General features: G+C 36.7%; 1 protein-coding gene across 2 annotated transcripts in view; it reads left to right on the forward strand.

The window, feature by feature from the left end:
* MARCHF6 (membrane associated ring-CH-type finger 6) overlaps window positions 1-17,444 on the forward strand; it is a 54,646-nt gene that overhangs the window by 19,946 nt on the left and 17,256 nt on the right. For both annotated transcript variants that reach the window (XM_080338524.1, XM_080338525.1), the window contains exons 6-18: window positions 1,095-1,263; window positions 2,676-2,868; window positions 3,176-3,237; window positions 5,136-5,168; window positions 6,475-6,526; window positions 9,153-9,211; window positions 9,780-9,860; window positions 10,440-10,508; window positions 10,627-10,701; window positions 11,522-11,656; window positions 14,582-14,701; window positions 15,766-15,866; window positions 16,565-16,702. In XM_080338524.1, the coding sequence (XP_080194650.1) occupies window positions 1,095-1,263; window positions 2,676-2,868; window positions 3,176-3,237; window positions 5,136-5,168; window positions 6,475-6,526; window positions 9,153-9,211; window positions 9,780-9,860; window positions 10,440-10,508; window positions 10,627-10,701; window positions 11,522-11,656; window positions 14,582-14,701; window positions 15,766-15,866; window positions 16,565-16,702 (1,287 nt within the window). The remainder of the gene's footprint in view (window positions 1-1,094; window positions 1,264-2,675; window positions 2,869-3,175; window positions 3,238-5,135; window positions 5,169-6,474; window positions 6,527-9,152; window positions 9,212-9,779; window positions 9,861-10,439; window positions 10,509-10,626; window positions 10,702-11,521; window positions 11,657-14,581; window positions 14,702-15,765; window positions 15,867-16,564; window positions 16,703-17,444) is intronic.

Raw genomic sequence — 17,444 nt, forward strand, 5'->3', positions numbered from 1 at the left:
TGCCTTTTACAGTCTAGGGAGAGAATAAAGGACTCAAGTATGTATCAGATTTTAATGACATGTGAAGCTGTGCTTTGACATTTATTTCTTTGACAGAGTAAATTTCAATAGCATCTTGTGTCATCTTTTCATTTTGGATGTCCTGTCCCCATGGCACACACTGTGCTCTGCAGACACAAGTGTTTGTGGGGCTGCATGAAGCCAGATCGGTACTACTTTGGGGATGGCAGAGGACTATGGTGGCATAATTTTTACTTATTTTAAAGAACACAGTGTAGTTGGTTAGTTTCCTGGGCAAATTCACTGTGGTCAAGAGTATTACAAGGGTGGAAACAAGTGGGAGGAGGTACCTGGAATTAGGGATGAGGGTTGCTTAAGTCAATTTAAGTACCTCTTGTATTGCATGAAAACCTCATTTCAGGTGGCTAGCTGAACTTCGTTTTGCTGCTGCTTTACAGTATGACTTGATAGATTAGGATTTTGAAACTATGGAGATAATACCTGGGGTAAAAGACTAGCCAAAATGTAGAGCAGTCAAAGGTGAACCCTGCAGTTCCATTCTTTTGGTTAGGGTAGCTCAGCAGGTAAAATATTTCAGTGTACTGGATGTTGTGCATCTAGGCATTTAAAGAGGCTTTTTAATATAGCAAATAATTTACTTAGTGACTATTGTGTTTCTGTTATTCTTAAAGATTGTGTTTCCTGAACCACTCCTGAAGTTTTTCTTCATATTGAGTCAGATCCTGTTTTGCAGGAATATTTATATTTAAACAGTAGCAATTTCACAAACCAAACCAGAGGGAAATAAAATATTTTCCAAATCAGTGTTTATCTTGGCACTTTAAACCATTTGTACGCGGGTACATACAGCCTTCCTAAGAGAAACCTTCTTTGAAGAGATTTTTTAAAAATCAAATAAAAGTTATGTCTAGATACTTTCTTTACCTAGACACATAAATTTAGCTTTTGGCACAAATACTAGTTTATATGTCAGTTTGGACTAGGAGGGTCTGTTTGTGGTAGTTAACGATGACTAAGTTTAGTCTTATTAGCAAAATATATTTGTCATTGATGTGTTTTTCTTTCTTTAACAGGGAGAACTTACTGGCTGACTGTTTGCAGGGCTGTTTTGTGGTCACATGCACTCTGTGTGCATTTATCAGCCTTGTGTGGTTACGTGAACAGATTGTTCACGGAGGAGCACCACAGTGGTTGGAACAAAATCAGCAACAGCCACTCAATGGTGTTGGTCAACAAAATGAGGTAAAACTTAACTGCTCAGTAGTTCATGATAAATTTAGAAAATGTAGGTTTTTTGTGAATTAATACATTATTAGAACCCAACAGTAATGTTATTTTACTGCAAGGTACCTGTATTAGCTGAAGTTGAACGTGTGTTCCTCTATAAACTCAATGACAACACTGCTATATTTTTGAAGTTCTGTAAAATGGAATATTAATGGTTTTGTTATACGATAATTTTTGGAAAGTAACATTATTTAGATTCTTATATCTCTATCTTTACACTTTTTTAAGAGTTGTCGGCCACAATCCATTAAGATGCAGGTTGCTTTTGTGTTGTCTTTTTCATAAGTATTTCAGTAGTTCATGAGGTAACAATTCACTATTCTCAAAGCAGCTGGAGGTTTTGTTGAAACCTCTGAAATTGAAACTTCTCTGCCCGCCCCCCATCTCCCAACACACATGCACCCCTTTAGTGCTTACAGGAGCCTCTTGGGCAGGAGAAGAGATGATAAAAGCAATATGTGCATAGGTGAGAAATAATTAGAGTTTTGTTATCTTTTGTTAAGAAATGTAATTTTTTTAAAGACAGACAGAGATCCTCAGCTTGATGCGTGACTTGAGTTGTCTTTGAATTATCATCTTTCTGATATAATGATAGTTTTCATAAAATCAAGAGACTTCCCCTCTATTGAGCACTGGTGAGACCACATCTGGTGTGCTGTATCCAGTTCTAGGCTCCCCCAGTACAAAAGAGACATGGACATACTGGATGAGTGCAGTGAAGACCCAACAAAAGTAAATAAAGGACTCAAGCATCTGATATATGAGGAGGGCTGAGAGAGCTGGAACTGTTCAGCCTGGAGATGAGAAAGCTCAGGGTGGACCTATATATAAGTGTGTATAAGTGCCTGATGGGAGGATGTATAGAAAAGCGAGCCAGAGTCATATTGCTAGTATTAAGTGACAGGACAACAGGAAGTAGACTCAAAATATAGAGAATTCCATTTAGACAAAACCAAACTAAAACTTTTTTTTTTTTTACTGTAAATGTGAACAATTACTGGAACATGTTGATGAGCGAGATTGTAAGGTTGTGAGCAAGGTTGTAAGGTTGTGAAGTCTCCATCTCTGGAGTTACTCAAAAGTCAACTGGAAACAGAGCAACCTGGCGTAGCTGACCCTGCTTTGAGTAGGTTGGTGGGTTGATTAAACAATCTCTAGAGGCCCTGTCCAACCTCAGCTACTCTGTGAAGAAGTCTGAATGTTTCTCTTCCTCTTTTAAAAGGTTTAGTGGTCCCAAATTCAATGCTTATCAAAAAAAACTACATTAATAACATTTTTTTAAATACTGTTAGTTTCTTCTGTTTACAGGATAAAAATACAGAGAGAGGGTGATCAGCTTAATTGACTACTAAATCCTGTTTCTGCAGGCTCAGGCTGTTGTAAATGGAGGTGTTGAAAATGCTGTGCTTGATCAACCTGCTAACCAGGCTGCAGAGAATGTAGTTGTAGGTGAGAACCCTGAAATTCAAGAAGAGCAAGTAGATGAGGAGGAGGAGGATAACGAAGATGAAGAAGATGCTGTAGTAGAAGATGCAGCAGATGCAAACAATGGAGCACAAGGTAACAGGTGACTCAAAACAGTAATGTTCTAGTTCTTTTTTTTAGTGTAAATGAAACTGTTGAAAATAGAACTGTTTTAAATCAAGGAAGCTGTTTAAATTCCCATTTCAGCTCATTTATCTTGTTTTTGCAAATTTCATATATTTCTTTTGAGTGCTGAAGCGTTTGCTTTCTGAAAAGCTATCAACAGTTATGAGTTGAATGTTATGCACTTAAGTCTCTTTCTTCATTTAAAACATAGCATGGAGTGGATACATCTTGTTTTGGGTGAGTCTAACAGTTGTAAAAATGGCCATTGTCTCCTCAGATGACATGAACTGGAATGCTTTGGAATGGGATCGAGCAGCAGAAGAGCTTACTTGGGAGCGAGTGAGTAAGAATAATTTTCTTGAATTGAATAATTCAGACTCATATTTGATTTGGAGTACTGATGTGTTAAAATTCTTTTGGAATAGATTTGGATACTATTATCTAAGCTTTAGTGACCTAAAAAAGTCATTGTATTAAAACCAAAATGTTGTTATGCTGCTTGTTAACTGTCAAAAAAACATTTCTCTTGATTTGAAATACAGAAGCACCTTAAAACATATTTTAGCACAGACTTTTCTGAAATCTTCAACTGGGTCAGGTTTAGAAATGAATTGCACCTTGCATTGAGGAAGCTAGGTCAGATGAGGAGCACATAGGTGTTATAAATAGTTCAATGCTTAATTTTTGTGTTCTTGAAAACATTAAACTAAAAAGAAGAGATGACCAGAAATTTTTGTCAGTTTATTTACTTATTTGCAAAAGACAAATATATTTCTCAAAAAACAATGGAGCATTTTAATGGAACATTGCTTCTGTTTTGTTTATGGATCACAAATTTCATAATAAGAGCATAAAGTGCATGTTGTACACTGCAATCATAGAGCAGTGTGGAGACTCAGGAACTACATTTTTTTGTAGCTGGTTTAGAAGTAGCCAGCATCTGAGTTCAAAGCTCACGACATGCAGCAAAATCTACATTAAGGTAGATGCAGCAGCTACATGTGATTTACCGGTGTCGCTACTGCATATGGCTGGCAATTGTAAAGCTAGTTGCCGTATGAGCCTACTGTATGCAGGCTGTGATATAGTTGTTGCCTTGATTGCAGTGGAGTAGAAATACAGTTTTCATCGTGATGGACAGGTCTTGATTTTGTTTTGAATTTAGTGAAAATTTCTTAGATAGTTCTGAAAGAAATTTAGTGTAAAAAGGTGTGCATAAATACAGGTTTCTGAACCGTTCTACTATGTATCTCAAGATGAAAGTCTTATATTTCTGAATCCTATTTACATGCTGTGAATTGTTGATACACTCTTCACTGAAAATATTTCGATGCCTCTCCATGAATACAGAAATTAGTTTCAGCAAACTCTCATAACCATTTCCCATCCTATTTGCTGGCCTAGGCAATAGACATCTAGTTGGCACTTAGTATCAAAAGTGTATAGGCTTCTCTGCTATTTAATCTTGTGAAAACAGCATGCAAACTTTCTGAATTTTCACAAATATTTGTATCTGGGTTTACTTTGTAAAATATGTGTGATATCTTGGAACTTAGTGCAAAATCCTGGTACAAAATAGCCTTGAACTTAGTGCTTTACAGCATTAATCATGGAGTAGGAGTGTCTGGATTGAAATAGTAAGAAATCCTTGAAGTGAGGGGGAAAGGAGAGTTGTTTTGGGTTTTTTTAAAATAGATACTCTGGTTTTGGCTGTTCTGCAGATGCTTCCTGTAACAGCTGTGCAGTGATGGAGGATTTGTTTCCTGTATTGCCAAGCTTTGTATCAATTTTGTTCTAAACTTAATAGCATACAGTGTAGCAACATTATCCTGTTACTAGTTACTTTTATATATTGAAGGTAAAATATTAGCATTTGACTTTTCTCAGTGCAACATAAACTGATACTTTGCAATTAGGAAGCAAAAAAAATGCTCTTGTATCTTAATATTGAGTTGTTTAAGCATGTTTTTAAATAACAGTTCAGTCACTAAAAGATATTCTGCATGTATGTCACTGCCTTTGACCAACTGAGTTTAATGTGTTGAGCAAGAACTTAATTTCTGTCTCAATCTTTAAGAATTTATGTCCAGGTTCTGTTAGTTGAGCAATAAAAAAAAGCTTTTGACTGTATCAACCGTTAAAAGTTGGTGAGAAGGAGGCTTCTATGAGGATTATTTTGGATGCGTGTTGTTTACTTTTTCTGATTAGTAAATCAAATTAATTCTCATACTTTACAGATGCTTGGACTTGATGGATCTCTTGTCTTTTTGGTAAGTGAAATCCTGCATTTCAAGAATTTCTGTAGAAGGCTTATTTTATTAAGTAAACTGTATTTTTTTTTCATTACATCATTCTATTTGAATTTCATATGATATATAATCTTTAAAGAGACTTTCATGTGATATCATGTTCAAGCAAACTGTCTCTTTTAGGAGTTTCACAGGTAGGATTGTGTGTGTGTGTCATAAAAATGTCAAAATGACAAAGTGGCAAAAAGAATTCTTAAAAGACATAAGTAACTTTGGATCACATACTCCACTGTAAATAAAAAATAGACCCTTTAAAAAAGCATACACTGAAAATACATGTGCTCTAGCCTTAATTTTTGCTCTTTATGTTATGATTAAAATAGTGTCCTCATGCTGAATTCTTTGATTTGCCCTAATACCACCACAACACCACTAGTGAATTTTTAGTGTAGACTAGATTTTTAAACTTAAGATCTTCGGGTTATGTTTCTTGACTCGATCTGGGATTTGGTTTGTGTCTTGGTGGTTTTTGTTTGTTTCTGTTTGTTTTTGTTCCTCCCTAGAATTTTTCCATTCCTGAAGATTGTTTTAATTTATATTCATATTAAACTTTTTTTAATAAATCTTCACAATAGTCAGTCCGTCTTGTAGAGCATGTATTGTTTCAATTGGTTCCAAAAATCTTTATGATTTAGCAAAGCACTCCTAAAAAGGCTATTGGCTTTTTAATAATTGTCTGTGCGTGAACCCATGTTGATTATATCCCTGATAAACTCTTACATATATAATGCATATCTTCTACTAGGCTTTGTTATAATTTATTTGAAGGGCTGTCCGTCTTAGCTAAAAGTAATATTAAAAAATAGAGACATCATGTCACTTCTAGAGTGAGAGCTGTCAGTTTTGTTAACGGGTTTCTTGTGACAAAGTCTAATTGTTAAAAGTTCAAATGGACATTTTCTCATTTATATAACAAATATCCACATACATTTCATGTAATTGTTTTAAAGGGTGGAGCTATTTATATTGATTCTTAAAATAGAAGCTTATTTTTACAAAATAAGTGTGTTAAAGCAAATACAAGTGCTCTTATCTAGGTAAATGTCCGTGAATGTAAACAAATGCTTTCCTAATCTGCTCTGCATGTTTTGGTCTTTGTGTTAGAGCAAATTTCTTGTCTCTAGCATGAAACCTGCAAATTCTGGTAATAATAGGCAGTTGAAATAAGAAGTTTAGATACAAAAGTAAAGACACTTATTTAAATAACTGATATTTATATACTGTTTCCATTTCGTCTCCCTCCCTCTTTCCCCCATACTCCTCGCAGGAACATGTCTTTTGGGTGGTATCTTTAAATACATTGTTCATACTTGTGTTTGGTAAGTATCATTTGCTTTTAGGTTTAAAAAAGATCTTTCTTTGTGAAGTGATAATGCTGGTTAATTTTAAGGCTGTTCTCTCAGAATAAAAGTAGTTGTGACATCTAAAAATAGATGTCACAAGTGAACTGGGAATATAATAAATCTTTATTGCTTCTAGTTTTAAAATTTTAATTCCTTTAAGTGCATAGCTTTAAAGTAGGAAATCTACCAAAAACATAATGATGTCAACCAACGCACAGAAAATAATTTTGTTTACCAAAGTAAGTGGAAGCCAGTTGTGCTTGCCCCAGTTGAGCAACCCACTATTTTGGAATTCAAAGAAACCAGATTCCTTATAGAATAGTAACTTAAGTTCACATAAGAAGCCCCATAGCTTCAGATACTCCAAGTAACTAAGAAACTGGTATTTACTAGTGCCAACAAAGCCTTATTTTTGGCCTGTCAAATGTTAATTCTGTATGAAACATGGTAATCTGGATCCATAATGCCACCACCTCTAAAAGCAACTCAGAGCTGTGTAGTAGCCTACTGTATGTCTGAAAGCTAGTGATTAGAGAGCTGTTTTAAAAATGTTTATATACACTTTTTATTTCCAGTTGCTAAAGGATGGTGAAGTAAATTTTGAAGAGCTGGGAATTTCTACATGACTGTAATAGATGGATGTTAACTGCAATCATGTGCCAAAACTAAAAGATGTACTAGTTTTTATTGTAACAACAACACTTGCTCTGAATTGTCAGTTTAGAAAGGGATTGGTTTTGTTCCTTGCGGTCTTTCTTGGCAGAAGAGTTTGAGCTTTAACAATTGAAATCATGCTGTAGATAAATTTTTGCTGGCAAGGTAGAGCTCGCAGTACTGAACCAGTGGTTTGAGCATATAGTTACTGAAACAAATCAGCAGATCAGAAGAAAATAAAATAATTATCATGTATATTTAACTCACAAAGAGATATTAACTGTTATAAACGGAGCTGGGAAATACTTGAATTATTTCTTTCTGATAATTAGTTATGAAATTTCTAAACTCTTTATTTAAATTCAATAAGTGAGTAATAAGAATAAATAATAAGGTTGTAATATAGATGTGTTTTCAGTAGCTCTAAGTGTACTTTAAGAAGTGGGAATCTAACAAGTAGAGAAGGGAAATTACTTTCCCAAGCGAGTGAGCAGGAATTTAATTTGTGCCTCTCAAGCCTATTTTTAGTGTCTTTTCCACTAAGTAGTACCATTTAATTTACAACTGCCAAATCTGTAGTTACTTGTAAGTAAAGTCCTGGTGAGTTCCAATGTCACAGGAGGTACTTTGTGGAAGATAGAAGGGAAAGCATTTGAAACCTTAATTACTGGTCCAGAAAACCTTTTGTGATGTTCTCTTGGACAAGTTAATTAAGTTTGACTTAATTCATATTTTCTGTAGCTCATCATAGTGCTCACAGAGGAGTTTGTACTCCTCCATGCTTTTTATTAAAAGGGATCTATTATAAATTCTCTTTTAAATAAAGTTATTTAAAAGACATGATAAAGAATGCACTCTGTCAAAAAGATACAAATTAAACTCATGAGTCTGATGTCTATTGAAGTTTTGAGTGTGGGGTTATTTTTTCCCTTGTCTTTACTGGGCAGGAAGAGCTCAAGTCTTCACTTTGACATTTTTGTGATTCCAGTAACTGCTGATTTATCTGAAAGGGACATAGACTGAAACTTTCTGATCATTGATTAGGGTAATACAAATCCTGCTAAATCTTTTCCTAGTTGTTTTGGTTTTGGTTTTGTGGTTTTGCAGCCCACTTCCTATTGACTTCTATTCCTGTAGGAAAATAATGTTGAATCCTGTAGGAAAATCATGTTAAATTCTGTAGTCCTTTGTATCTTGGTTGGAAGACCACAGAGTGAGCTCAAACAACTACCTGATCCTGTTGCAAATAAAGAGGTGTCCAAAAATAAGGAAAGTGCTGTGGGTTTTAATTCATACCTCCTGAGACCTCAGAATTGGCCGGAGTCAGTTTTCAGGAAAGACAGTTTTTAGTACATTAATTCAAAGTAAAAGACTTCTCAGTTGCTCCCCATCCCTTCACTGGAGTGTTGTCTTTTTTCCCCCTCATACTCTTCCCTTTGCAAATTTCTGCAGGGCTTTCATTTTTCACAATATTCTTAAGAATTAAAGCACTAAAAACTGAAACCTTGCTAAAGCAAGTCCCATCTGACCAAGACGTAAAACGGCTACTTAAGTTTTCTAGTGCATGGGAAGGAGTGAATATACAGATGGGTTCTTACAGCAGTCTATGAGACTGAGACCGCCTTAGTACATAAGACTGAGAAATTGAATTAATTTACACACAGCAAGATGAACTAGTAAGGAAAGCTGTCCTCTTATTCTGTGTAGTTTTATATTGTTTGTAGTCTTTCAGTGTGAATTCTGATCTGATTTTCAATGTCTGTAAAATTATAGAAATATAACACTTGCAACTATTTGCATAGAAAGTAATTTTTTTTTTTAGTTGTTTTCATAAAATGGATAAGTAAAATAATTGCCATATTACAATACATGTCCTGCAAATGAGGCTCCATTTAGCAACTTTCGTGGCTTTTTTTTTTTCCCCCTTCTTTCTGCTTACATTATGCAGCATTTTGTCCATACCACATTGGTCACTTCTCCATTGTTGGCCTGGGCTTTGAGGAATACGTAAGTACTGTTTCATAATTTCAAAATGACAAACTTAACACTATTTGTTTAATTACAGTACTTTTGTAGCACCCTTCAACTTTTATTTGTGATCACAAAAGTAACCTCCAGTATGTCTCATTTTTTTCTCAAACATTTTAAAATCTATAGTTACAAACATTCTCTCAGTCTTTCCCACTTCCTCCATTATTTACATTACAAGTGAAGTTTCGTCCTTTTACAAAAAAAATGCATAAGTTTTTGGTTTCTTAACAGCATCATATTCCTCGTATCACTTTTAATTTGTGTACTCAGTAATTCTCATGGTTGATAATAATAGGTAGTGAAAGCTAGGAGGTGGTGTGGTTGTGTGAGGTGACACTTTTTGTTTCATATATGGAGATTGTTTAATGTTTGAAGAAAGTAGTTGTTAGACTTTTCCAGTAAATGTACCTTTTTCTACTGTTGACAGAGATATCAAAAAAGTACTGGATTATTAAAATATGTAAAAACTAAATTTATCTTAATTACTTACAAAGGAGATATAATCTTTTAAGAGACTGATTAACCTTATTTTTTTTCCCTCCAGGTTCAAGCATCTCACTTTGAGGGCCTGATTACAACTATAGTCGGATACGTTCTACTAGCAGTGACTCTAATTGTTTGTCATGTATCCTTTTGTCATCAGTTACCTGGTTTAAGTTTTACACAAAGCTAACTTCAACTTTAGACCACACTATAACAGTGTGCCATTTAAATGTGGTTAAATGGTTGATTGGCATGTCTCTGTTTTGCCTCCTAAAATAAAACAAAAAGATACATAAATATAGGTATGTATGAAAGGTGAGAATTTGTTTCAGAATGCATGAAAAGGAAAGGTACCATTAAAGGTAGGCCTTCAGTTTCAAAACCTGCTTATTTGTGGCAGATTTTTTCAAGGCAACAGTTTATTTCTTGAGAAACTTTTGTACACTCAATTTAAGGAGGCTGGTAGCATTATTATTTTTTTATTTGTTCATTCATTTATTTTAGGTGCATGTTTGAGGGGTTTATCCAGCACATCAGATTGTGATTTTGAGAGTCACAGCCAATATTGAAAATATAGCCTGCATAAAATACATACTTCCTATTTCACTTTTTTTTAAATAAAATTTCCTGTTGCTGAAAGCCACATAATATAGTGTTTCATCTTAATCAAACTGTGTTATAAAGTATTCTTCAGTATCATTTTCTTGACAAAACTGTTCAGGGTTTGGCAGCACTTGTTAAATTCCAGCGATCGCGTCGTTTATTAGGAGTTTGCTATATTGTTGTCAAGGTAATCCTATTTTTTTGTGTGTAGCAAAAAAAACCCCTCTCAATTTAAGCTAACATTATAATTTTCTTAGCAATTTCTGTTAAACTAGTAAGATGTCTTCTACCTTTTTTCCCTAAAGGTTTCCTTGTTAGTGGTGGTTGAAATTGGTGTGTTTCCTCTCATCTGTGGTTGGTGGTTGGATATATGCTCTTTGGTAAGCATGGAAATAAATGGGATAAAGTATTTTTTAATGGTGTTCATATTTAAAGGAAAAAGAGTTCTGATGAAAAGAGAGTTATTGATACAAGTTTGACAGCACTCTTCTGTTTTTATAAACGTGTTTCCAGAGGGAGAGGATTTTTTAGGTACTGCTTAATGCTAATTTTGTTTTCCTTTATGGTAGTAAATACAAATTAACTTGCTGTTATGAAAATAGGAAGTTCCTAATCCTTTTTACAGCATTTACAAGACCACTGTGCTAATGAACTTACTCAAAGGCAGGCTTATGTACTGAATAAACTTATTTTTGTAGCCATCTTATGTGAAGTAGTAATGACTTGATATTTTAATAGTTGTCCAAGCTCTTTCTGATTTGAACAAGATACAGTCTGTGTTTGCTTGGAATTGAGAAGGACAGTTTTTCTGTTCTGAGAAAAAAGCTAAGTTACTAACTTCAAATGGAGAAAACTAGTTTCTTGTAGCCTTAGTTGAAATAGAATTTTACCTGAGGGAATAGTATTTGCTTCCATCACAGTGCCACTTTGAACTCATTTATAACTTATGTAGTGTATGTTAGTGTTTGGGTTGACTTCTTCTTTCTGCCAGAAAAATAAATTGAACAAAAATTGATATTTATTTGTTGTTCTTATTGTAATTTATTCATTCTTTTATAATTAAATGCTGTAATTATTTAGGTGTTAGCAAGAGGCAGGCATTTAATTTAAATGCCTGGTAGTATATATAAACCAGGGTAAACGAAATTAGTAACTGTGTAAGTTTGTCAAACTTGATTCATATTTGTTTACTACTTCTAGGAGATGTTTGATGCCACTTTGAAAGACAGAGAATTGAGCTTTCAGTCTGCCCCAGGTACCACAATGTTTCTGCACTGGTTAGTTGGAATGGTTTACGTCTTTTATTTTGCATCCTTCATTCTTTTACTGAGAGAGGTAAGTTTATGAACAAGTTTGGTATGTAATATAGTAAGAGAAGCTTGTGTGTTGAACTGTTAGTTAAATCTTTTATGTGTGGGTATTGCAGCCGTATGGTCACAAGCCCTGGTCCTCATGAGGGACTTCAACCACCCTGATATCTGTTGAAAGGACAATGCAGCAGGGCATAAGTAATCCAGGAGGTTCCTGGAATGTGTTGATGATAACTTCCTTCTCCAAGTGATAGAGAAGCCAATGAGGGGAGAAGCTATCCTGGACCTTGCACTTGCCAGTAAGGAGGGACTGGTGGGGAACGTGAAGTTCAGGGGCAGCTTTGGCTGCAATGACCGTGAAATGGAGAAGCTCAAGATCCTTAAGGCAGCAAGGAAGGAGTGCAGCAAGCTCACTCCCCTGGACTTCAGGAGAGCAGATTTTGTTCTCTTCAGTGATCTGCTTGGTAGAATACCATGGGATAAAGCCCTGCAGGGAAGAGGGGTCCAAAAAAGGCTGGTTAACATTCAAGGATCACCTCCTCCAAGCTCAAGAGTGATGCATCCCAACAAAGAGCATGTCAGGCCAAAACACCAGGAGGCCTATATGAATGAACAAGTAGCTCCTGGACAAACTCAGACTCAAAAAGGAAACCTACAGAGGGTAGAAGCAAGGACAAGCAGCCTGGGAGGAATATAGAGAAACTGTTATTGGGAGCAGCCAGGGATCAAGTTAGAAAAGCTAAAGCCCTGATAGAATTAAATCCGGCCAGGGACATCAAGGGCAACAAGAAAAGCTTCTGTAGGTGTGTTGGTTATAAAAAGGTGACTGGAGAAAATGTGGGCCCTCTCCAGAAGGAAACAGGAGACCTGGTTACCCAGGATATGGAGAAAGCTGAGGTACTCAACTACCTTTTTGCCTCAGTTTTCACCAGCAAGTGCTCCAGCCACACCACCCAAGTTGCAGAAGGCAAAGGCAGGGACTTGAGAGAATGGAGAATGTCCACTGTAGGAGAAGATCACGTTGGAGACCATCTAAGAAACCTGAAGGTCCATAAGTCCATGCATCACAAGGGTACTGCCAGATGAAGTTGCTAAGCCACTATCCATCAGGTTTGAGAAGTTGTGGCAGTCTGATGAAGTTCCTGTTGACTTGGAAAAGGGGAAACATAACCTCCATTTTTGAAAAGGGAAAAAAGGAAGACCCAGGGAACTACGGGCCAGTCAGTCTCGCCCCCATCCCCAGCAGTATCACAGAGCAGATCCTCCTGGAAACTGTGCTAAGGCATATGGAAAATGAGAAGGTGATTGGTGACAGCCAACATGGCTTCACTAAGAGTAAATCGTACCTGACAAATGTAGTGGCTTTCTACGATGGGGTTACAACGTTAGTGGATAAGGGAAGAGCAACTGACGTGATCTACCTGGACTTGTGCAAAGCATTTTACCGTGTCCCACATTACATCCTTGTCTCTAAGTTGGAGAGATTTGATGGATGGACCCCACTCGGTGGATAAGAAATTGGCTGGATGGTCACACTCAAAGAGTTGCAGTCAACAGCTTAGTGTCCAAGTGGAGACCAGTGATGAGTGGCATTCTTTGGGAGTCGGTATTGGGACCAGCACTGTTTAACATCTCTGTCAGTGCCATGGACAGCAGGACTGACCGTACCTTCAGCAAGTTTGCCAATGACACCAATCTGTGTGATCCAGTCAACACACTGGATGGAAGGGATGCCATCTAGAGGGACTTTAACAGGTTTGAGAGTTGGGCCCATGTGAAACTCATAGAGTTCAACAAAGCCAAGTGCAGAATTTTGCACATGGGTCAAGGTAATCCCAAGCACAAATACAGGCTGGGCAGAGAAGAGATTTACAGCAGCCCAGAGAAGGAGGACTTGGGGCTATTGGTTGATTAGAAGCTCAGCGTGACCCAGCAATGTGCACTTGCAGCCCAGAAAGCCAGCTATATCCTGGGTTGCATCAAAAGAAGTGTGACCAGCAGTTTGAGGGAGATGATTCTCACCATCTACTCTGTTCTTGTGAGACCCCACCTGGAGTACTGTGTCCAGCTCTGGGGCCCCAAACATGAGAGACATGGAGTTGTTGGACCGAGTCCAGAGGAGACCACTAAGATGATCAGACGACTGGAGAAGCTCTCCTATGAAGACAGACTGAGAGAGTTGGGCTTCTTCAACCTGGAGAAGAGAAGGGTCCAGGGAGACCTTATAGCAGCTTTCCAGTACATAAAGGGAACCTACAAGAAAGCTGGAGATGGACATTTTACAGGGACATGTAATGATAGGACAAGGGGTCATGGCTTTAAACTGAAAGGGGGTAGATTAAGGTTAGAGATAAGAAAGACATTTTTCACCATGAGGGTGCTGAGGCACTGGAGCGGGTTGCCCATAGAAGCTGTGGATGCCCCGTGCCTGGAAGTGTTCGAGGCCAGGCTGGGTGGGATCTAGTGAGAGGTGTCATTGCCCATGGCAGGGGGGTTGGAACTTAAGGTCTCTTCCAACCCAAACCATTCAATGATCCTATGCTGCTACTGTGTTTTTTGTGTATATTGGATTTCAGCCTATCTAAAAAGTGACACACTGGTAGTTACTGCAGTGGAAAATGATGATTTAGGGTATATTTTGCTTAGAGATTTTTAGTTTACAAAGAGTTCTTAAGCATGGGTGTTGCCTTCAAATGGATCTAAATACATTTCAGTTGTTGAAGTTTGATTAATACCTGAAAATTAAGGTTATAATTGGTTATTGCTTCTCTATTTCACTATGATAATGCTTCCTTTATTCTATTTCTGTACCATTTTGTTGAACCTTTTGAACAAATACCCCTGTTATATTTAAAACTTATTTGCTGCAGCAGTGTGTTGTCCAAAATAGAAGACAAAGAATGCAAAGATAACTTTCTGTTCATATATTGTTTTCTATTTCCTACTTCAGGTATTGAGACCCGGTGTCTTATGGTTTCTCAGGAATTTGAATGATCCAGACTTTAATCCTGTGCAGGAAATGATTCACTTGCCCATTTATAGACATCTCAGGAGGTTTATCTTATCAGTGGTAAGGACTTTTCCGAAAAATTTCTCTATTTGGAAATAAAATTTCACATGTTAGCTCCCATATATGCTACTGCATATTTAAGGAAAGACATTTTCACCATGAAGGTGATTAGGCACTGGAAGAGGTTGCTGGCACAATCTACATATTTTGAGGTACTCAAAACTCAACTGGATAAGGTTCTGATCAACCTCATGGAACTGGGTCTGCTCAGTGCAGAGGGTTGGGATAGTTTACCTCTAGAGGTCTCTTCCAAAACAAATTTTTCTTTAATATCTTCTCCTTATGCAAAATCTTTTGAGGCTTCTACAAGTTGCTTGAAAAGCCGGCCACTTAGAAACAGGAGGAACCCAAAATTAGTAATCCCAGTGCTGGGGGAGTGGGACGAAAGTGGAACTGTCTGACATTTTCCTGAGTGGCAGCTGGCCAGTCCATGCTTATTTAGCTGCAATCCTATTTTGCAAAGGCATTTTAAGTATACTGGTCTGCCTAGGATCTTTCTTCATAATGGCCCATGTCCTTCTGCTCTTTGGATCAGTGGCTGAAAGACTGTTGCTAATGCACAGATGTTACGGCTGTGGCTCAACAGTCCTTGCACAGCATCAAGGCTTTTCCTCTTCCCTGCTCTGCCCTGCTTCCTCACCCCTCTAGCAAATAAGCGGAGGGTTGGGAGGGTGATATACCTGGGACAGCTGACACAAACTGGCGAAAGGGGTATTCCCATATCCTACAACATTGTGTTAAGCAGTAAAAGCTGTGGAAAAGGAGGAAGAAGGGGGGATCATCATGGTTATGGCATTTGTCTTCTTGAGCAACTGTTAACATGTACTGAGACCCTGCTTTCTAGGAAGCTGCAAATCAGCTCTCTGCTAATGGGAAGTAGTGGATGAAGTCCTCTTTTGTTTGTGCACCCACCTTTTGCTTTCTTTATTAAACTGTAATTATCTGAATCCACAAGTCTTCTTGCCTTCTCTTTTCTCCCCATTCAGCAGAGAAAGGAATGAGCGAGCAGCTAGGTAGATGTTTGGCTGTTAGCCAAACTAACTTGTTTTATTTCCTTATTGCAGATTGTCTTTGGATCAATTGTACTGCTCATGCTCTGGCTTCCTATACGCATTATTAAGTACCTTCTGCCTCACTTTCTTCCATACAATGTTATGCTATACAGGTAAGCATTTAAGTTAAAAAACATAATTTTTTCAGTCTCCTTAAACTAGAAAAATGTGCATTTGCACTTTTGAGCATTTATGTGACATTGGTATGTATTGTTAGTTTTCAATTAATCTAAACTTCATTGTTCTAGAAAAGTAAAAAGATAAATGACATGGATACATCATACAATTTGTCAAATAAAAGGTACTAAGAAAAATAAAAGGCATTTTTGTATTACTTCTGTAATGATAACTATTCGTTTCTTATATGCCCTCAAAATACTTTCTTCTTCAACTTGTTGATAGTGAAGTTGCTGCCATGTTTGTCTTTCACATTCACTCCTGATAATCACTGCTTCAAGAATAAAAGAATATCTGTAACTGCATTTATTTTTAATTATAGCAGTATCTTTGTTTCTAAATAAGAATTGAAAGAATGATAGAAGCAAATATAATCTGATATAATCTTTCTCAACACTTTTTCTTGAATTTCTTGTGCACCTAAGTGCCTATGCGTGAACAAACACTTAACCTGTGCTCAGAGCAGGATATAAGGAAAAATGTCTGCAAAATCGTAAGAATTCTTCCTGTTGGTATCCAATATATATATATTTATTTTTTTTTTTATTGTGGCAGTGGTAATATGATTCAGTGTAAGAGATTACTGTCAGAATGTTCCTTATGTTTGCTTTCCTGCTCTTCCCATTGTTTCTAGTGATGCTCCAGTAAGTGAACTTTCCCTAGAGCTCCTTTTGCTTCAGGTGGTGCTTCCAGCTTTGCTAGAACAAGGTCATACAAGACAGTGGTTGAAAGGTCTTGTGCGAGCATGGACTGTTACTGCCGGATACTTGCTGTAAGTACAGAAAGCCAAAATCAACTACAAGCATTGTGTCCAGCTTAGCCTTTTAACATGAAAGCAACATGCTTTCAAGAGAGTTATCCCAACAAGTAGCTTTAATAGCTACTTTACAGACAAATATGTGGTGAAAAACTTGTATAGTGACTTCCTAAGGAAGTACTTTTTTCTAAGCAGTAGTTGTACCAGCATCTGGTAAAGAAAAATCTATAAAAGTATGACTAACAGCTTGTTAACTTCCTATTACATGGAAAAATTAAACAGGTGTCAGGAGGGTGTTTCCATGAGTCATCTAAGTAAAATTCATGTGCACACCCTGCATTTCTTACTATAAGAAGGAAAAAGAAAAAGGAAAAAAGTATCTAGAACATTAAGCTGAAGAAGTGAATACCTTTAAATTGGGGTTTAAAAGTTAAAAGTTCAGACCCTAAAGAAGGATAAAACTCTGTCAGCTAAAGTAAATGATTACACAAAGTGAGGTTCTTTGATTTAGACTGCCAGGCAGATTTCTAGCACTTGGAATTGTTTTTCAGTTCATATGTTGCTTGCCCAATTAGTCAGGGAAAAATAACATTGATTTTGTTTCTATAAGCAAAGATGAAAAATTTTTCACTCCTTTTTTTAAAAAGTGATGTGAATATGTTCTCATTGTCTGCCAGTAGAATATCTGTGTGCATCTTACTGCTAATTAAAATTTTGCTAAAGCTGAGGAAAATTAACTTCTAAATGTTCATGTTGT

Source organism: Nesoenas mayeri, assembly GCF_963082525.1.
Source record: "Nesoenas mayeri genome assembly, chromosome: 2".
NCBI classification, from domain to species: Eukaryota; Metazoa; Chordata; class Aves; order Columbiformes; family Columbidae; genus Nesoenas; species Nesoenas mayeri.